General features: G+C 41.4%; 1 protein-coding gene across 2 annotated transcripts in view; it reads left to right on the top strand.

Moving 5' to 3' along the window:
• The window catches only part of GRM3 (glutamate metabotropic receptor 3), a 221,971-nt gene extending 209,700 nt beyond the window's left edge, over positions 1-12,271 (top strand). For both annotated transcript variants that reach the window (XM_058725239.1, XM_058725238.1), the window contains one exon: positions 11,721-12,271. In XM_058725239.1, the coding sequence (XP_058581222.1) occupies positions 11,721-11,794 (74 nt within the window). In that variant the 3' untranslated portion in view covers positions 11,795-12,271. The remainder of the gene's footprint in view (positions 1-11,720) is intronic.
• Positions 12,272-14,658: the final 2,387 nt, after the last annotated feature.

Below are 14,658 nucleotides of genomic sequence, written 5' to 3'. Positions count from 1 at the left end.
CACATGTGCACATGTGCTGTATCTTATTTAATGCATACAATTCCCTGACATCAAGAAACCTACCCAGGGTCCCACATATTGAAAATGGCAGAACCAGAATTTAGAGTCGGTTTCTCTCATTTCAAAGGCAGTGTATCCAACAACTGTATCCTGCTACTTCAGTCAGGGTGCAAGCCGGGAAAGTTCCCAGGAAGTTAGGTACGTGGTAGGCTTTACAGGGATAACAATAGGAAAGTTACCCAAGGCTGTACAGCAAGACTGACTTCTGAGCAAAAGTCATCCTGCTCTCAGAGCTCAGATTTCCCAGCTGTTACTCAAACAGTTTAACAAAGCCCCTTCCACAGACATTTATACATATAAACCTCAGTAATTTCAAAATGACAGCATTTTCTAATATACATACTTGGAATTAATAAATTCCTGAAGGAATACCAAGGGCACTTTACCCAACCAAGTCTCTCTTCCGAATTTCAGAAATATCCACTTACACAAAAACATGTGTTTTAAGCTTTCACGCAGAATGCTAATCTGCAAGTGGCCCAATGAGATACTTCGAAGTAAGCATCTACCCAGCCCAACATTTTAGAACTATTTTGTTACTCAATGAAATTTTAAGTAAAAATTTCTTTAAAAAGGACCTCATTTTTTTTAGTAGTTTTTCTCTGCTCCATGTTAACGAAGTGGTATTAAAATGATAAGGTGAAGAAGTATTCATGTGATAACTCTAGGCATATCAAATTGCAGAAGTAACAAGTACATTAATCTGTTATTTGTAATTCTTTATATTTTATGCAAAATAGTTTTATTTGTGGGCTCCTTTTATCCCATGAGTAGTAGATACTACAAGTTCCATTTCACAGGTGAGAAAATATGAAAGGTACTTCTCAAAGATATACGGTGATTCAAAAATCGACTCTGGGTTTCCTGATTTGTGATTAATATCCTACCCATTTTCATAAATTGGAACTAGAGTCATGAAATTCATTCATTCATTAAATGCTTAAGTATCTTCTATACAACAGAAATTTCTAAGCACCGAGGTACACAGTGGAGAAAAAGAACCCCTAGCCTCATGAAGCTCGGCATCTAGACCACTGTTGTCCATATTGTAGTGTGTAACCTAGTAATGGGTCCTGAAATTTATGTAGTGTGTTTCACCAGCAGTTTTAGAAGAAAATAGAATTAAATGTATTAGAGTACATTATATGTGATAAGGGTAAGTAGTTTTTCATGGAGTTTGCTCCAGTGGTTACACGTCTACAAGGTCCAAGTAGGAGGTTTTTTACTGTGAATTGCAATCAAAGAAGTTTGAAAGACACTGGTCTATGGGATCTAGTTTATGCATGAACACATTACTAACCCACACTCTGGTGAACATGTAAGCGACTGGTTTAATTTCTTCATGCCTGTTTCCTCCATTATATATTCAGCTCAGTTTATATCCATTTCCTTCCTAAATATTGGGAAGTACACTGTTTTATAACTCAAGAAAAATCCTCAAATTGTTCTGACTTCATTAGGTAAAGCATATGTTTTCCTTAGTTGCTACATAATTTATGTTCTGGTGAGTATTATATAGGCATTTTACCGTATTGAGTTATTGTTACCAGCATTGCTGCTGGTTTTCTAATTTACTCTTTCCAGGTATAAAAACAACAACCCCATGTTAAGAGTAAGTTAATATACCAACAGGGTTACTCACCGCAACACCTACACACATCTAATTATCTATTCCCGCATGACAAGCTTCCACAAAATTTTGTGGCTTCAAAACAATAACCCCCTAAAAAAATAAATAAAAATTAAAAATTAAAAAAAAATAACCCTGTTATATCTCTCATGATTTTGTGGGTTAGGAATCCAGGCAGGGCTTGGCCGAGCAGTTCGTCTGCTCTATGAGGCCTGGGCTGGGTCCTTCCGGGGTTTCAGCTGAGACTGACCTGATCTGGAAGCCCATGGTAGCTTCACTCTCCGGCTTGGCAACTTGGCAGAATGCCTTTCCACGTGGAATCCTAGAGAGGAGGACAAAGCTGTCCAGATTCAAGGAAGGGACACACACCCCACCTATGAAATAGTTTGTGGCCATTTTCCTTGGGCCACATTCTCCAAATCCTGAAGCCAGTACTGCAGTTTCATTAAGGATCACAGACTTGACACAGGTAATCCCGAGCAGTGCCAAGAAGTTCCCCAGACTGGAAGGTGCGGCCAAATTAATTCCCAGTTAATTCTCAGGCAAGAGTGGCAGAAATATCACATCATTTAGGAGCCTGGGTGACCTACCTGATGGCAGCTAAGGTGGCTGATACCACAACAAGTAACAGTACTGGATGTTAAAAGCTGAGCAGTGCTGCAAAAAGACGTAAAGGCATGACCAAACTTAGAAGCAAGCACAGAGGAAAAAACATGGTTAGGGACATCTTGGAAAACTCACCATTTGTGAAATGTTTACATACTGCTAGGTTTAAAGGGAACAACTTTAGTTGTAACTGATTAACTATACACAGTGAGAGTCAAAATAATAAAAATAAACATTAGGGGCACCTGGGTGGCTCAGTCGGTTAAGCGTCCAACTTCAGCTCAGGTCATGATCTCGCTGTTCATGAGTTCGAGCCCCGTGTTGGGGTCTGTGCTGACAGCTCAGAGTTTGAAGCCTGCTTCAGATTTGGTGTGTCCCTCTCTCTCTGCCCCTCCCCTGCTTGCCCTCTGTTTCTCTTTCTGTCTCTCAAAAATAAACAGTTAAAAAAATATAAATAAAGGAAACATTAACTTTTCTCCATTCAGTACACCCAGAGACCAGTGGCTCCCAATATTTGTGTACCAAAAAACCCCCCAAAACTGAACAAACAAAAAAAAACCCAACAACAAAAAAAACCTCATTGAAATGAAGTTCCCAGGCCCCACCCATAGATATTCTGGGCCATATGATCCGGGTCGAAAGAAATCTGGTTCGTAACAGATACTCCAGCTGGTTCAATCAAAGTGGTCCAAGGAAAACATTTTGAGAACCTTGGACTCCACCACGCTGTGTGCTTCACCTACCAGTGTCAGTCCAGAGCAAGGAGAGTCTCTGAGATGACCCTCACCGAGGAAGCTGGCACTGGATTCAGAGAGGGAGAGGGGTTCTGAGCTCCCATCCTTTGCCTCATGATGCCAACAGCCACATTCCCAGGCAGCTACTATTTCCTCAGCTCTCTCTCTCTGGAACCCTCCAGAGAAGGCTCCCCTTAGAAGACATTTACTGAAACTGGGAATACTCCTTCCAGTAGCAGTTAACTCAGCCACCCTAAAATCCTGAACTCATACTTGTACTGCTGCTCCTACAGCCACACACGTAGGCAAACGCTCTTTGTATTTGGATGAGAAGGAAGAGAAGAGACCGTTCTCTATTTTGTTCAGCTTTAGAAGCAAAAGGGCTTCCCAGAGCTGGTTCCTGAAGACAGGCAATTAAGAGCTATGCTGCAAGTGGAAGTCGAACTGCAGAATCTTGAAGGACACAAGCTGGATGCACAGATGAGGTTAAGCAGCGTAAAACCCCAGGGGACCCATGCAGGTCGGAATGTTGTCGACACTAACTTGAGTTTGTATCAGCACAGAGTGGGGAGAGGGAGGTGAGAAATGGAGTGTGCCCAACAGTCTTCAGAGCTATTATGTATCCAGACTTGGTCCTATGGGGATATGTGTTTCTCTTGCTCATGGTGATCATTCAGATGTATGTAGGCCATTATCATTAAGAACAGTCAAGAGGCTTCTGCTAACTAATGATGCTCAGATTTGGGTCCCAGAGGAGCCACAGGCATATGGAGATTGATTTCTTCTGCCAAAACCTTATTCAGAAAGTCCCTTGTCTAGGTGCTCAAGTGTGAACTGCTTCATTAATAGAACTATTCTTTATTACAAAGCATTTTCACATTATAAGAAGCAGGAGTATAAAAAGATCAAGTGCACAGTCTTTCAGAGTCACAGTATAATTTTCCAGAGGGCTACAGCAACAGAAAGCAAGCACATGAAGACCAGACTTTGCACTTAACAGGGGCCAAGCCTTTGAAGATTACCAAGTTAAGAGGGGGCAAGCCATGGCTCAAGTCTGAATGTGACTTTATAAAAGAAAAAATAAAAAAGGGCACATAATGCCCAAGTTTCTTCTCAACCGTTCAAGTCCAGAAAATCAGCACAATATGCCTGCACTTTACAATTGAGGGAGTCCCACGACGACACTAGGTACTAGACCGGCCAGGCAAATTAGCAACTTATAAGACAACACACGCTGAATTGATGGTCTTCTTGGAAGGATATTATAAACATAAATCCTGACTGGCCAATACTGGAGGAGCCTAGAATATTCAGCAAGCTAAGCCATCTGCTTCCAGGCACAATATACCTAGTGCAAACATATCAGACGGATGTCGATCTGTTTTCCGTTGGGAGAGGAAAGTCACAGGATGCCTGAGAACCTCATTCCATTCTCTTTCACGCCTTCCTCCTGGAGGGTGGGAAAAGAAAGAGGCCCTAGCTCTCAGGGGTAACCCTACATGGAGTAGGAAACTGATGCTTCTCCCCCTTCCCCTTTCCACACGTTTCCAGTTTGTCTCACGACTGCCATTCTATAACCCTTAAATCATTTGCTCTTTACCTCTAACATTTCACTAGGTTTTCCCCAAGCAAACATAGCATGCCTTCTTTAAACAGTGGCTGAAGGAACATGAGATAGAAGGGATGATAAGGATCATTTATTCTAATAACCACAGTTCCTAGGGAAGAAAGCCGGGGCCTCCCTGTGAGACGCTTTCAGGAATTTGGTAAGTGGAGCCACAGATAAAACTCTCAAAAGTGGCTAAGTGGCTTTTGTGGCGTCTCTGGATTTTCTGCCTCAGCTCGGTTACAAAATGCATCTCAGAGATTATTCTGACAGCAAGAATCTTAGCATCTTCAAGTTCAGTGATTTCTTTTTTAAATTAGAAGCTTTCTCTTCAGTACCACACACGACAGCATCTTGTTCTACCAGCAATGGGTGCAAACTTATGTTCATCTCAAAAGCCCACGCCAGGGAGTTCAACGGCATAAAACGTGTCCCTTTGAGACCCCGGCGACCCCCACACCCTGGCTGCACACAGAGAAGGTATGGTATTCCGGAGGGGCTACCCACAAAGCTTCCCAGAAAATGAGCTTTAGTGAAGACAAAACAATACTGTTTAACGGTGGCTGGCTAAATGTTTATGTCACAGATCAAATTTCTCTCATTTAAATAGTTGTTTAAGCAGAAGCATCACTTTCTTGGATTAAATTACATTGTATAGTTCCCTTCTGTCCTGTACAATTGAAAACAAGGTAAACTCAGTATCTCAAAGAGAGTCCCTAAACCAGAGAGTTCAATACTGTATGAGAGATACCAATAGCCATATGCATTTCCATGTAACCCCAAAATTATCAGTGCCTCTAGAAACACGGTACAATGCTCCTAACTATGTAGGTAAGTTAACTAAAAAAGGAAATATGTTTATAATCAAATATTGCCCATACTTTGACTTTAGATGAGCAATTCCTTCAAGCAATGAGTCTAACATCAATTTATTCTATTGTATTTCTCCTTCAAGTTCCTTTTCATTTTAAGTAAAATTCTCTGTAGAACATCCATATATGGAGATAACTGTGTCCATATAGCAGGAAAATGCCTACTTATGTGGAAATATTTTTTTTAAATATCTTCCTTACCGAGAGGAAATTTCAGACACTTTGGGAGAGAGAACCCTTAGTAAGTAACTGTGATTAATTTGATGGATAATTTATTCAGTCATTCAAGAAACTTTTGGGGTCAGGCTCAGCTCTAGGCAAAGGGGATGGGGTAATGAATGAAACAGAAAAACCAGTAATATATAATATATCAGAAGTTGATAAGTGATGTGAAGAAAGTAATGTTGGGCACAGACAAATAAGGCAAAGTGGGAGCAGAAGGTTACTATTTTTTATTCAGTGGCCAAAGAAAGCCTCTGTGCTAAGGTACCATTTGACCAGAAACATGAAGGAAAGGAAAACAGGGAACGCTGTCTGTCTCTGGGGAAAAGACATTCCAAGAAAAGGGAAGAGCAAATACAAAAGTCCACAGCTGGAAGAATATCAGGGAGGTGACTAAGGATGACAGTAAGAGAAGATGAGTACAGAGAGGGGGCAGGGCATGTAGGACCTTGGAAATCACTGTAAGGACTTTTACTTTTTTACTGTAAAGAACTGGGAAAAACACTCAAAGGGTGTGGAGTGACCTAACTTTAAAAGCATCATTTTCATCATCTTGGCTGTGTGGGCAGAATATAAGAGAGGAAGGAGGCAGAGACATAATTCCAGAAGCTACTGCATAGTCCAGATGTTGGTGGTTTAAAATCAGGGTGGTAGTGATGGAAAGCAATCAAGTGTTCAGATGTTGTATATAATTTGAAGGTGAAGCTGACAAGATTAGCTGCACTAGAGAGGAGGACTAATGCCTGACATTATTTTATTAGAGTTTAACACTTGTGGCCTGACTTTGATCCCTAGACACAGAAGCACATATAGCTTTTCTTAGTTGTTTGAGCCTCAGGGTGAATGAGTTTCTGATCCTCGCCTGAAAACACATTTGGATAAAAAAGAGGAAAAACTAGAGATGTTGGGAAACTAAGAGGAGGCAAAAGGAATGCAAAATAGAAAAACACACAAATTAAGTCCTTCCATTTTCAAATTATTTTATCGTACATCCGCTTTCATACATCTTGAGGGATGGAGGAGAGAATAACAGAACACGATTGGGAAGAAAGAATGACAGCATATCGTGGCAATAATGGACTGGGGTGTTTAGTTGAAGACCAAGTGGAATTTCTATCAATAAGTTAATTGAGTTGTATTCTGGGAAATAAAATAGTACGTGCCATATTTTCTTTTTCCATGAATATTGTCTCGCAAGAAATAAATCACTGAATGAAAAGGCTTTGCATTCTTAAGTTCTAACTCCACATTTGGAAATTACATCTTGGGTCTGTAGATTTTCATCCCGCATCATAACGAATGTGATTTCCTCTCAAATCTACTGTTAATGATTTAAGACCTTTATCCCAAGAACCTAGCCTCGTTTCTTAATAACTGATTCTGTGTCTTCCACCGTGAACTCTGACAAAGCAAGGCTACCGAAGCAGCGGCTAATAGTGTCATCGTCTTCCCAGACAACTTGTATGAATCAGCAGAAGAACATCTGGAGAGGGACCTAGGGGCCCTAGCACAAGTAAAATTAAGGTGATGAGTAAGAAAACAGGTTCAATAACAAAGTAGGAGGAAAAAGCAACAAACAGCTGGTAGAAACTGAATTCCATGACCATAGCATTAAAATATCTAAACAAGCAGACATGCTGGGAAAAATTTTGGGGGGTTACCAGGAGCAAGGAAATGGAACAGATGGAAACAAAGTGGAATGTCTGTTCTGTTTAAATGTTTGTTTTACTTTTTTCCCCGCATTTGATATATTACACAGTTAGAGTAACACACTGATTCTCAGGAACCAAGTCTCAACCACTAAATTGACTAACAGACTTGGCATCCATACGAACCTATTAAAGAAATATGTTTAGCATTGATTGAGGGCCCAGGTACCTGAAAAAAACAGGGTCATTTTTTCCAAAGCCCAGCCAGCCTGTGCATTACTGGTGGAAGAGAAATGGATTTCACAGTGCAAGACAAAGCTGCCACTTGGCTGCATTGATTTCCGATGCCTCACAGAGTTTGTGAAGTAAAATATGCCTTTTGATGGGTGTGAATGGCCCTTTGGTGATCAATGGTGGAACGTACCAGGTTCTTTTCCACTGTGTTCACTGTTCGAGTTGAGTAGCACCACCTTAGCCTGGGGTAACTAGCAGCTGCTCCTCACCCCCTCCTCCCAGGAAAGCCAGAAATAAGCCTGCATGCCTCTTATTTCTGAAGGAAAGTCTGATTACAGAACTCTGCTTAGCCGCACTTAAGAAAATGGGCTAAACTTACACCATTAAAACCCTCAGGAGAATTTCATTAGAGTAATAGCAAGAGCTCATCACAAACACACACATGAAAATGACAGTACTTTGCTCTGGCACATAGTTTACTACCTTGGGGAGTAACAGATGGGCTAAGACGGGAGGCATATGTAAAATATTTATGACAGGCAAAGTAATTGAGATAGTAAACTCATAAAACAGTAATTTCCTCTACTATATTCAGCAGCACGTACAAAAATGAGAATATTTTTCACATAATAAAATAAAATGCACAGGCAAAAGCTACAGATGGAACAGTAAAGGAGATGCAGAAAAACACAAGTTACAGTTCCCTTTAATCCACTTGAAAGCGGTTAGGGACAAAATAACTGCAGAAAGAGTCTTGGGGAGTCTTTGCTGTTGTGATTCCTGGTAAGAAAGCCCTGAATTTGTATTAGCTTCCTTTCAAAGAGTTTAGATGAGTTCTAACATAGGGTGTTCCCTTCAATGTCCCTGTGAAGCAGGTAGATGAATCAAAGTTATTCTGCAAATTTTCATATTGATTATCTCCAGGCGGGGTGGGGGTGGGGTGGGTAGGGGAACATCATTTGAAGCTCTAACTTAGGATTTTCCATGCAGCTACCTTTGTAGCCCCTGTACTTATTACCTACCTAGTCAAGATACCCTCAATTTTTTTAGAAGTTAGAATGCATTGAGCAAGAAACTGAAGATCACACTTGAGAACAGCATTTCGGCAAACTCCAAAAGTATGGGGAATATAACCGGAGGTTTCTGATACGATCTTTAAAAGTGCAGGCAGAAAGGGTATCAGAGTGATCCAAGATAGACACAGAGCGTGAACATACCAGCCTCTGGTTCTCCTAGACTTACCCCTATGACATATCATTCCTCTTCAAGCTCTGGAAATGAAAAATCTGCACAGAAATAATAAAACCTGATCCTGGAAAAGATGAAGAGATTAGTGAAAATGTCAAAGGCACCAGGCTGGCCCTGGGGTGTTCACAGCCTGAGCTCCTTCTCTTCGCAGGGGTGGTTGATGGTCATTGTCACCATGTGGCTTGATAAGAAAAAAGGCCTACCTGACCCCAAACAGGGCTACCCATATGCCTCCTATTTGCTGGTCATTTCTTCAGGTGAAAAGATTATATCCTTCTCGAAACTTCCATTGGTTCCCCTGTTCTTGGAAATGCGACAATTTATATAGTCATTCAGAAAATATTTATAGAGGTTCTAAGAGGGTGTATTCCATGACCACCAACTGGGATAAAATAATGAAAAAGACAGAGCCCCTGGATACTTCCTGGTCAAGATTATTATAAGACATAAGATGTAACAAACAAACAAAAAAAAAAGGCAAGAAAAATATTGGTTTTAAAATTAGGTGATGTGACAGAGAATAACTGGTTGGCTATTTGAATTATGTGGCCTGATGACAGCCTTTTACAGGAAGTGATATTTCAGATATCAATGATAAAAAGAAGCAAGACATGTGATGAAGAGAGGGAAGAACATTCCTGGCAGAGGCAGCAGCTATGGCAATGGCCTGATGTTGCCGTGATGTGCATGTTTGAGGACAACAAGCGAAAAATGGGGACAAAACCATGGAATGAGATGAATGCAGAAAGATAGGCATGGTCTGAATCACCCTGGGACATACACACCAGAGCAAGGAAAGCACAGAAGGAAGCCACTGGAGGAGTAGAGGGAGGTGACTAACATTTAAAAATCCTCTCACTGCTGTACAGAGAATGTGTGGCAGGGGAGCAAGAGGGGAAACAGAGATACCAGCGGCTCCACTGTTGGAGTAGCCAAAAGCCGGATAATGGCGCTCTGGCCCAAAGTGGTGGATGCAGAGATGGGAAGGCAGACGGGGAAGATTGAGTTGATTCGGCAGGATGATAGAGTTGACATGGGAGGTGGGACAAAGAAGGAAGGAAGCAGAAACGTTAGACTTCTGGTTTGGGTCGCTGACTGGATGGTGAGACCATTCACTGAAGGAAGGAAGACTAAATGGGGACAGGTTAGGGAATCAAGAGTTACTCTGTGGCTAGTTGGTTTTGAGATGCCTATTAAACACCCACATGGGGATGTCAACTTGATATACGGAAAGAGAGAGACTGCAGAAAGAGCACAGAATGTCTGCTAGGTTTCCAGTGAACTGTGATTGAACTTCACCTCACCTTGTTCTTTCTCTTGCCTTACCTAGCTTTGATGAAGCTAGGGTTAGATAAAGTATGAAGAAACTTTACAAGGAATGAAGTAAAACCCTCACATTTGAAATTATCACTATCACTTTCCATCCAGTATTTATTTGGCATGCACTGTGTTAAAATGTCTTCATTGTAGAAGTTTCAGGAAATGTCAATTATGCCATGTTTTCTCCCAAAGTTATACCTTTCAGTGGGATCATATTGTAGAGAAAATTGAAGCCTATCCTAAAAATGATAAAAGGAAAAATATGTCCAAGAGTTAGCCTGTCACGGACTCTGCTATAACCTGACAGTCACACAGACTGGTCCTTATGGCTTTTCTCACATACCTAGCCAAGTAACCAATGCAAAATTGAGAAGTTCCAAGTTTCCCTAGTTGTGAGGCTGCTGGAAAGACTTCAGTGCCCTAAACATGGTGATTGAGCACATAATCTCAAATTTCATAATCAGTTTCTCCTTTGTGTTTAAAAAAATCCTATGGAAAAAAAAATGCCCTTTTAGGGGGCAAGAATATTTCCACTGTCAAGCATGAACACTTTAGCAGGGAATTAGCTCATATGATTATTAACCAAGAGGTATGCATTTAAAGAAGAGGCCAGCTGACTGGTTGGTTTGACCTGAGCTGTGGTCAGGTAGCCAAGAGGATCAGTTCATTCTGGTCAAAGCATAGCATCATGGACAGGCTAAGGGATGTCACATAAACAGCTCTAAAGATTCTCTTGGCTACATAGTTGCACATCCTGTGGCGAATGGGGCTCCTTGGTTTTTTGTCCTCATTTGGTAAAAAGGCAAAGCTGTATCTAGATTTCTCATAAAAACAAAACCTTCTAAGCGACAAGAGATATGAAGTGTACCTAGGAAAACTAAATGCCGTAAAAAGAATATGCGTACTCATATTGTGCTCACACCCTGACACTATTGTCATTAATGTCATTGACAAGAACATCATCCCTTTGAAATGTCTTCCTTTCTGCGAATTGTTAAGAATCTGAGTTCTTAGCACCCCAGCCCTTGCTAGAGTGTTTCCGCAGAGTTTCTCTACGTGAGCAATGAAAGCGCATCAAACCACTCACTACGGCAGTGGAGTTCACAGGTCACTCGTGAGACTATGTGAGAGTCACCCCTGCCCAGAGAGAACAAAAGTAACGAAGGTACTAAAAACCGCAATGAATTTAACAAATGGCAGTGAGCTTTGAATTTTGCACATTGAATTTTAACCAGTTTATAGCTTACCAAAGCTCATTTTAAATCCACAAGAGACTCCTTTCAACAGTGATGGTGCTTATCAACTCTCTCTCCAAGAGGTAGGTCATTAGCAGAGGAATGTGCCAGGATACAAACTCATTTTGAGCAGAACCTAGTTAGAACGTGGGACTACCACAGCATTAATTCGCTTAGCTTTGTCCAAAGCCAAATTAAAATGGGTTTTGAACTTAATTTTAACTGGTGTCTGAGATCATCCATTCCATTACCTACATGGCTCGCTTGACTGACACTGCATTTTCTGACCTGTTTTGTTTTCCAGCCTCTGCAAGCACGTACGTCCCCACGGTGTGCAATGGGCGGGAAGTTCTCGACGCCACCACCTCATCTCTGTGATTGTGAATTGCAGTTCAGTTTTCGTGTTTTTAGACTGTTAGACACAAGTGCTCACGTGCAGCTCCAGAATATGGAAACAGAGCAAAAGAACCCTAGTACCTTTTTTTTAGAAACAGTACAATAAATTATTTTTGAGGACTGTACAGTATATAGTGATGTGCTAGAACTTTTTAGGCTGATTTTAGTGCCCCTATTATTAACGATTCCCCCAAATGTGGAAATAACCATTGTTTACAGAGCTGAGCATTGGTGACAGGGTCTGACAGGGTCAGTCTAAAAAATATGGTGGCAATATTAGGTAACTTTTTTTCCTATGAAGTTTTTTGTAGGTCCTTGTTGTAACTAATTTAGGATGAGTTTCTATGTTGTATATTAAAGTTACATTATGTGTAACAGATTGTTTTTCTCAGCACAAAATAAAAAGCATCTGTATTAATGTAAAAATATTGAGAATAAAACCTTCAAGGTTTTCCAGCATGGTGGATAACGGCTTATTCTTTTTTAATCGCTCCAAATAATCTGAATATATTGACTTCAGATTATCTCTACTTTTAATGTTGGAAATACTTGACTAAGTGTGCTTCTCTTTCCATCTACATACATTTTGAACACAAGCTGTCACCCTGATAAGAGAGTTCTGAGCAAAACTGGACTTCTTCATAGATCACAAAGATCAGATTTTGAGTGACGATATCATAACCATCAGGTTGTTTCAGGGGCCAGATGACAATATCTGTACTGGTTTCTTTAAGCCACATCTGTACGGCAGCCCAGAATTTGCCCAAATAGCCGTCAGATGCAGTAAGGAGAGGATTCCTACATTCTGAATGCAGACACTGTGGCCTGCCAGGGAAGGCAGGATGGCTCTCATTTTCAAAAGCACAAAGATGGCAAACTATTCTAATGTAACTATTCTAAACCAACCAGGAAGTTACTAGGAAGGAAGCTGGGATAGCATCCTGTCATGCCAATGGAAAACCATTCTCACCACAGATAGTGAATGGGGCAGTAAAATGCAGGAGCTGGTATTGGCCGGCGTGTCTCCAAAGTCCCAGTAACAATACTCAGGCACACAGGCTTTTCACTCAACTTGAACATTTTACTAAGCTAAATACAGGAGTGAACAGGGAAAGCAAGGATAAGGTAAAACTGGCTTATTCTTACTCACACTTTCCCATTTTTCCTTGTAAACCCTTCAGTCACAAATCGTTTATCCATGTAGGAAAATTCACGAAGACCTCATCTTCCTGCCAAGGCCTGTGCCAGACACCATGAAGATGGAACATATTTGTTTCCTGGGCTGATTTAACAACTTACCACAAACAGGATCACTTAAAGCCACAGATCGTTATTCTCTCACAGTTCTGGAGGCCAGAAGTCCAGAATTACAGTGTTGACTGCACCCCACCTGAGGTTCTGGGGAAGAATCCAGTCCATGCTTCTTGTAGCTTCTGGTGGTTGTCAGCTTCCTTGGCTTGTGACCACATTACTCCAATCTCTGTCTGCATCTTCACATCACAGTCTGTGTGTCTGTCTGCCCCTCTGTGTGTCTCTTAGAAGAATACTTAAATACTTGTCATTGTCCAGGACAAACTCATCTCAATAACCTTCAGTTAACTACATCTGCAAAGGCCCTCTTTCCAAATAAACAGTCCCAGGTTCCAGGGGTGGAGATGTAGACACGCCTTGCAGAGGACCACTCTTAGCCCATGATGGAGAAATGATGTGACGCAGTTCCTACCTTTAAGGAGTTTAAAGACAGGAAACAATTCTATTTTTTTTTTATTTCTTCCGAGACAAAGAACACACATGTGTTTGAGTGGAGGAGGAGCAGAGAGAGGGGGAGAGAGAGAGAGACACAGAGAAAGAGAGAGAGAGACTCCCAAGCAGGCTCCATGCTCCGTGTGGAGCTCGATGCGGGGCTCGAACTCATGAACCTCGAGATCATGACCTGAGCCGAGATCAAGAGTGGGACATTTAACCAACTGAGCCACCCAGGTGCCCCAGGACAGGAAGCAATTCTAATGAAAGAAGTATGACTGAGGACAACAGTGAGAGGAAGAGGAGGAGACTCAAAAATAGGAAGGGCCCACCGGTTAAATAACCTGGGCCTGGTTCAGGACGACATACCAATGCTACTTTTAAAACATCTAGAAATAGTAAGCAGGTACACACAGCCAACAGGACTGGGCTTGAAGGACTTCAAGTGAGGAGTCAGAGGTCAGAAATTTTCTATTTCCTTCTGAATGCATTTGAATTAGCAACATACTCAATCCATCCAGAAGTCACCCCGCTGCTCAAAGACAACAGTGCAAACCAGTCCCGGAATTGTCATATTCAAAGAAGACCCTGGATTTGGGGGAGTAGGTGGGGAGGATTGGGTAGTAGATTCAATGGGCACGAGATGGCACAAAAGAATCCTGCTGTGGCCAAAACTGGCAGGAGTGCTAGGTAAGCGTGCTCAGAATGAGCATCTGTTCAAGGTTAAAGCTGAGGCAAGGCTGGGGGGAGGGAGAATAAACGCAATCCACTGATGGGATGTGACAGTCTGAGGAAGGCGATATCAGATAGGTTGTTCAGAGACACAGCTGATGCCTAAAACAACAAATTGATCATGGATCTTTTTAAACAAGACAATTAGTCCATGGGTGAATCTTGAGAACACTGTATTTGAGAGCTGGGCTTTGATCTCTGGGCCACTGTGATTTTCACACTCCTCCTGCACACTGGAAGTGCAGTCACCTACGGTTCTTGTCGTTTTCTCCTTCCTTGCCATAAGCCTTATTTCCTATTTGAAAGTGCATTACCTAACATGTGATCCCTGGAAATATTTTTTTTAAAAAAAAACAATCAAGAGTATGTAT

The sequence above is a fragment of the Neofelis nebulosa genome, chromosome 4, assembly GCF_028018385.1.
Source record: "Neofelis nebulosa isolate mNeoNeb1 chromosome 4, mNeoNeb1.pri, whole genome shotgun sequence".
Taxonomy (NCBI): domain Eukaryota; kingdom Metazoa; phylum Chordata; class Mammalia; order Carnivora; family Felidae; genus Neofelis; species Neofelis nebulosa.
The sequence above is the reverse complement of the archived record's forward strand: the minus strand, read 5'-3'. Positions and strand labels throughout refer to the sequence as shown.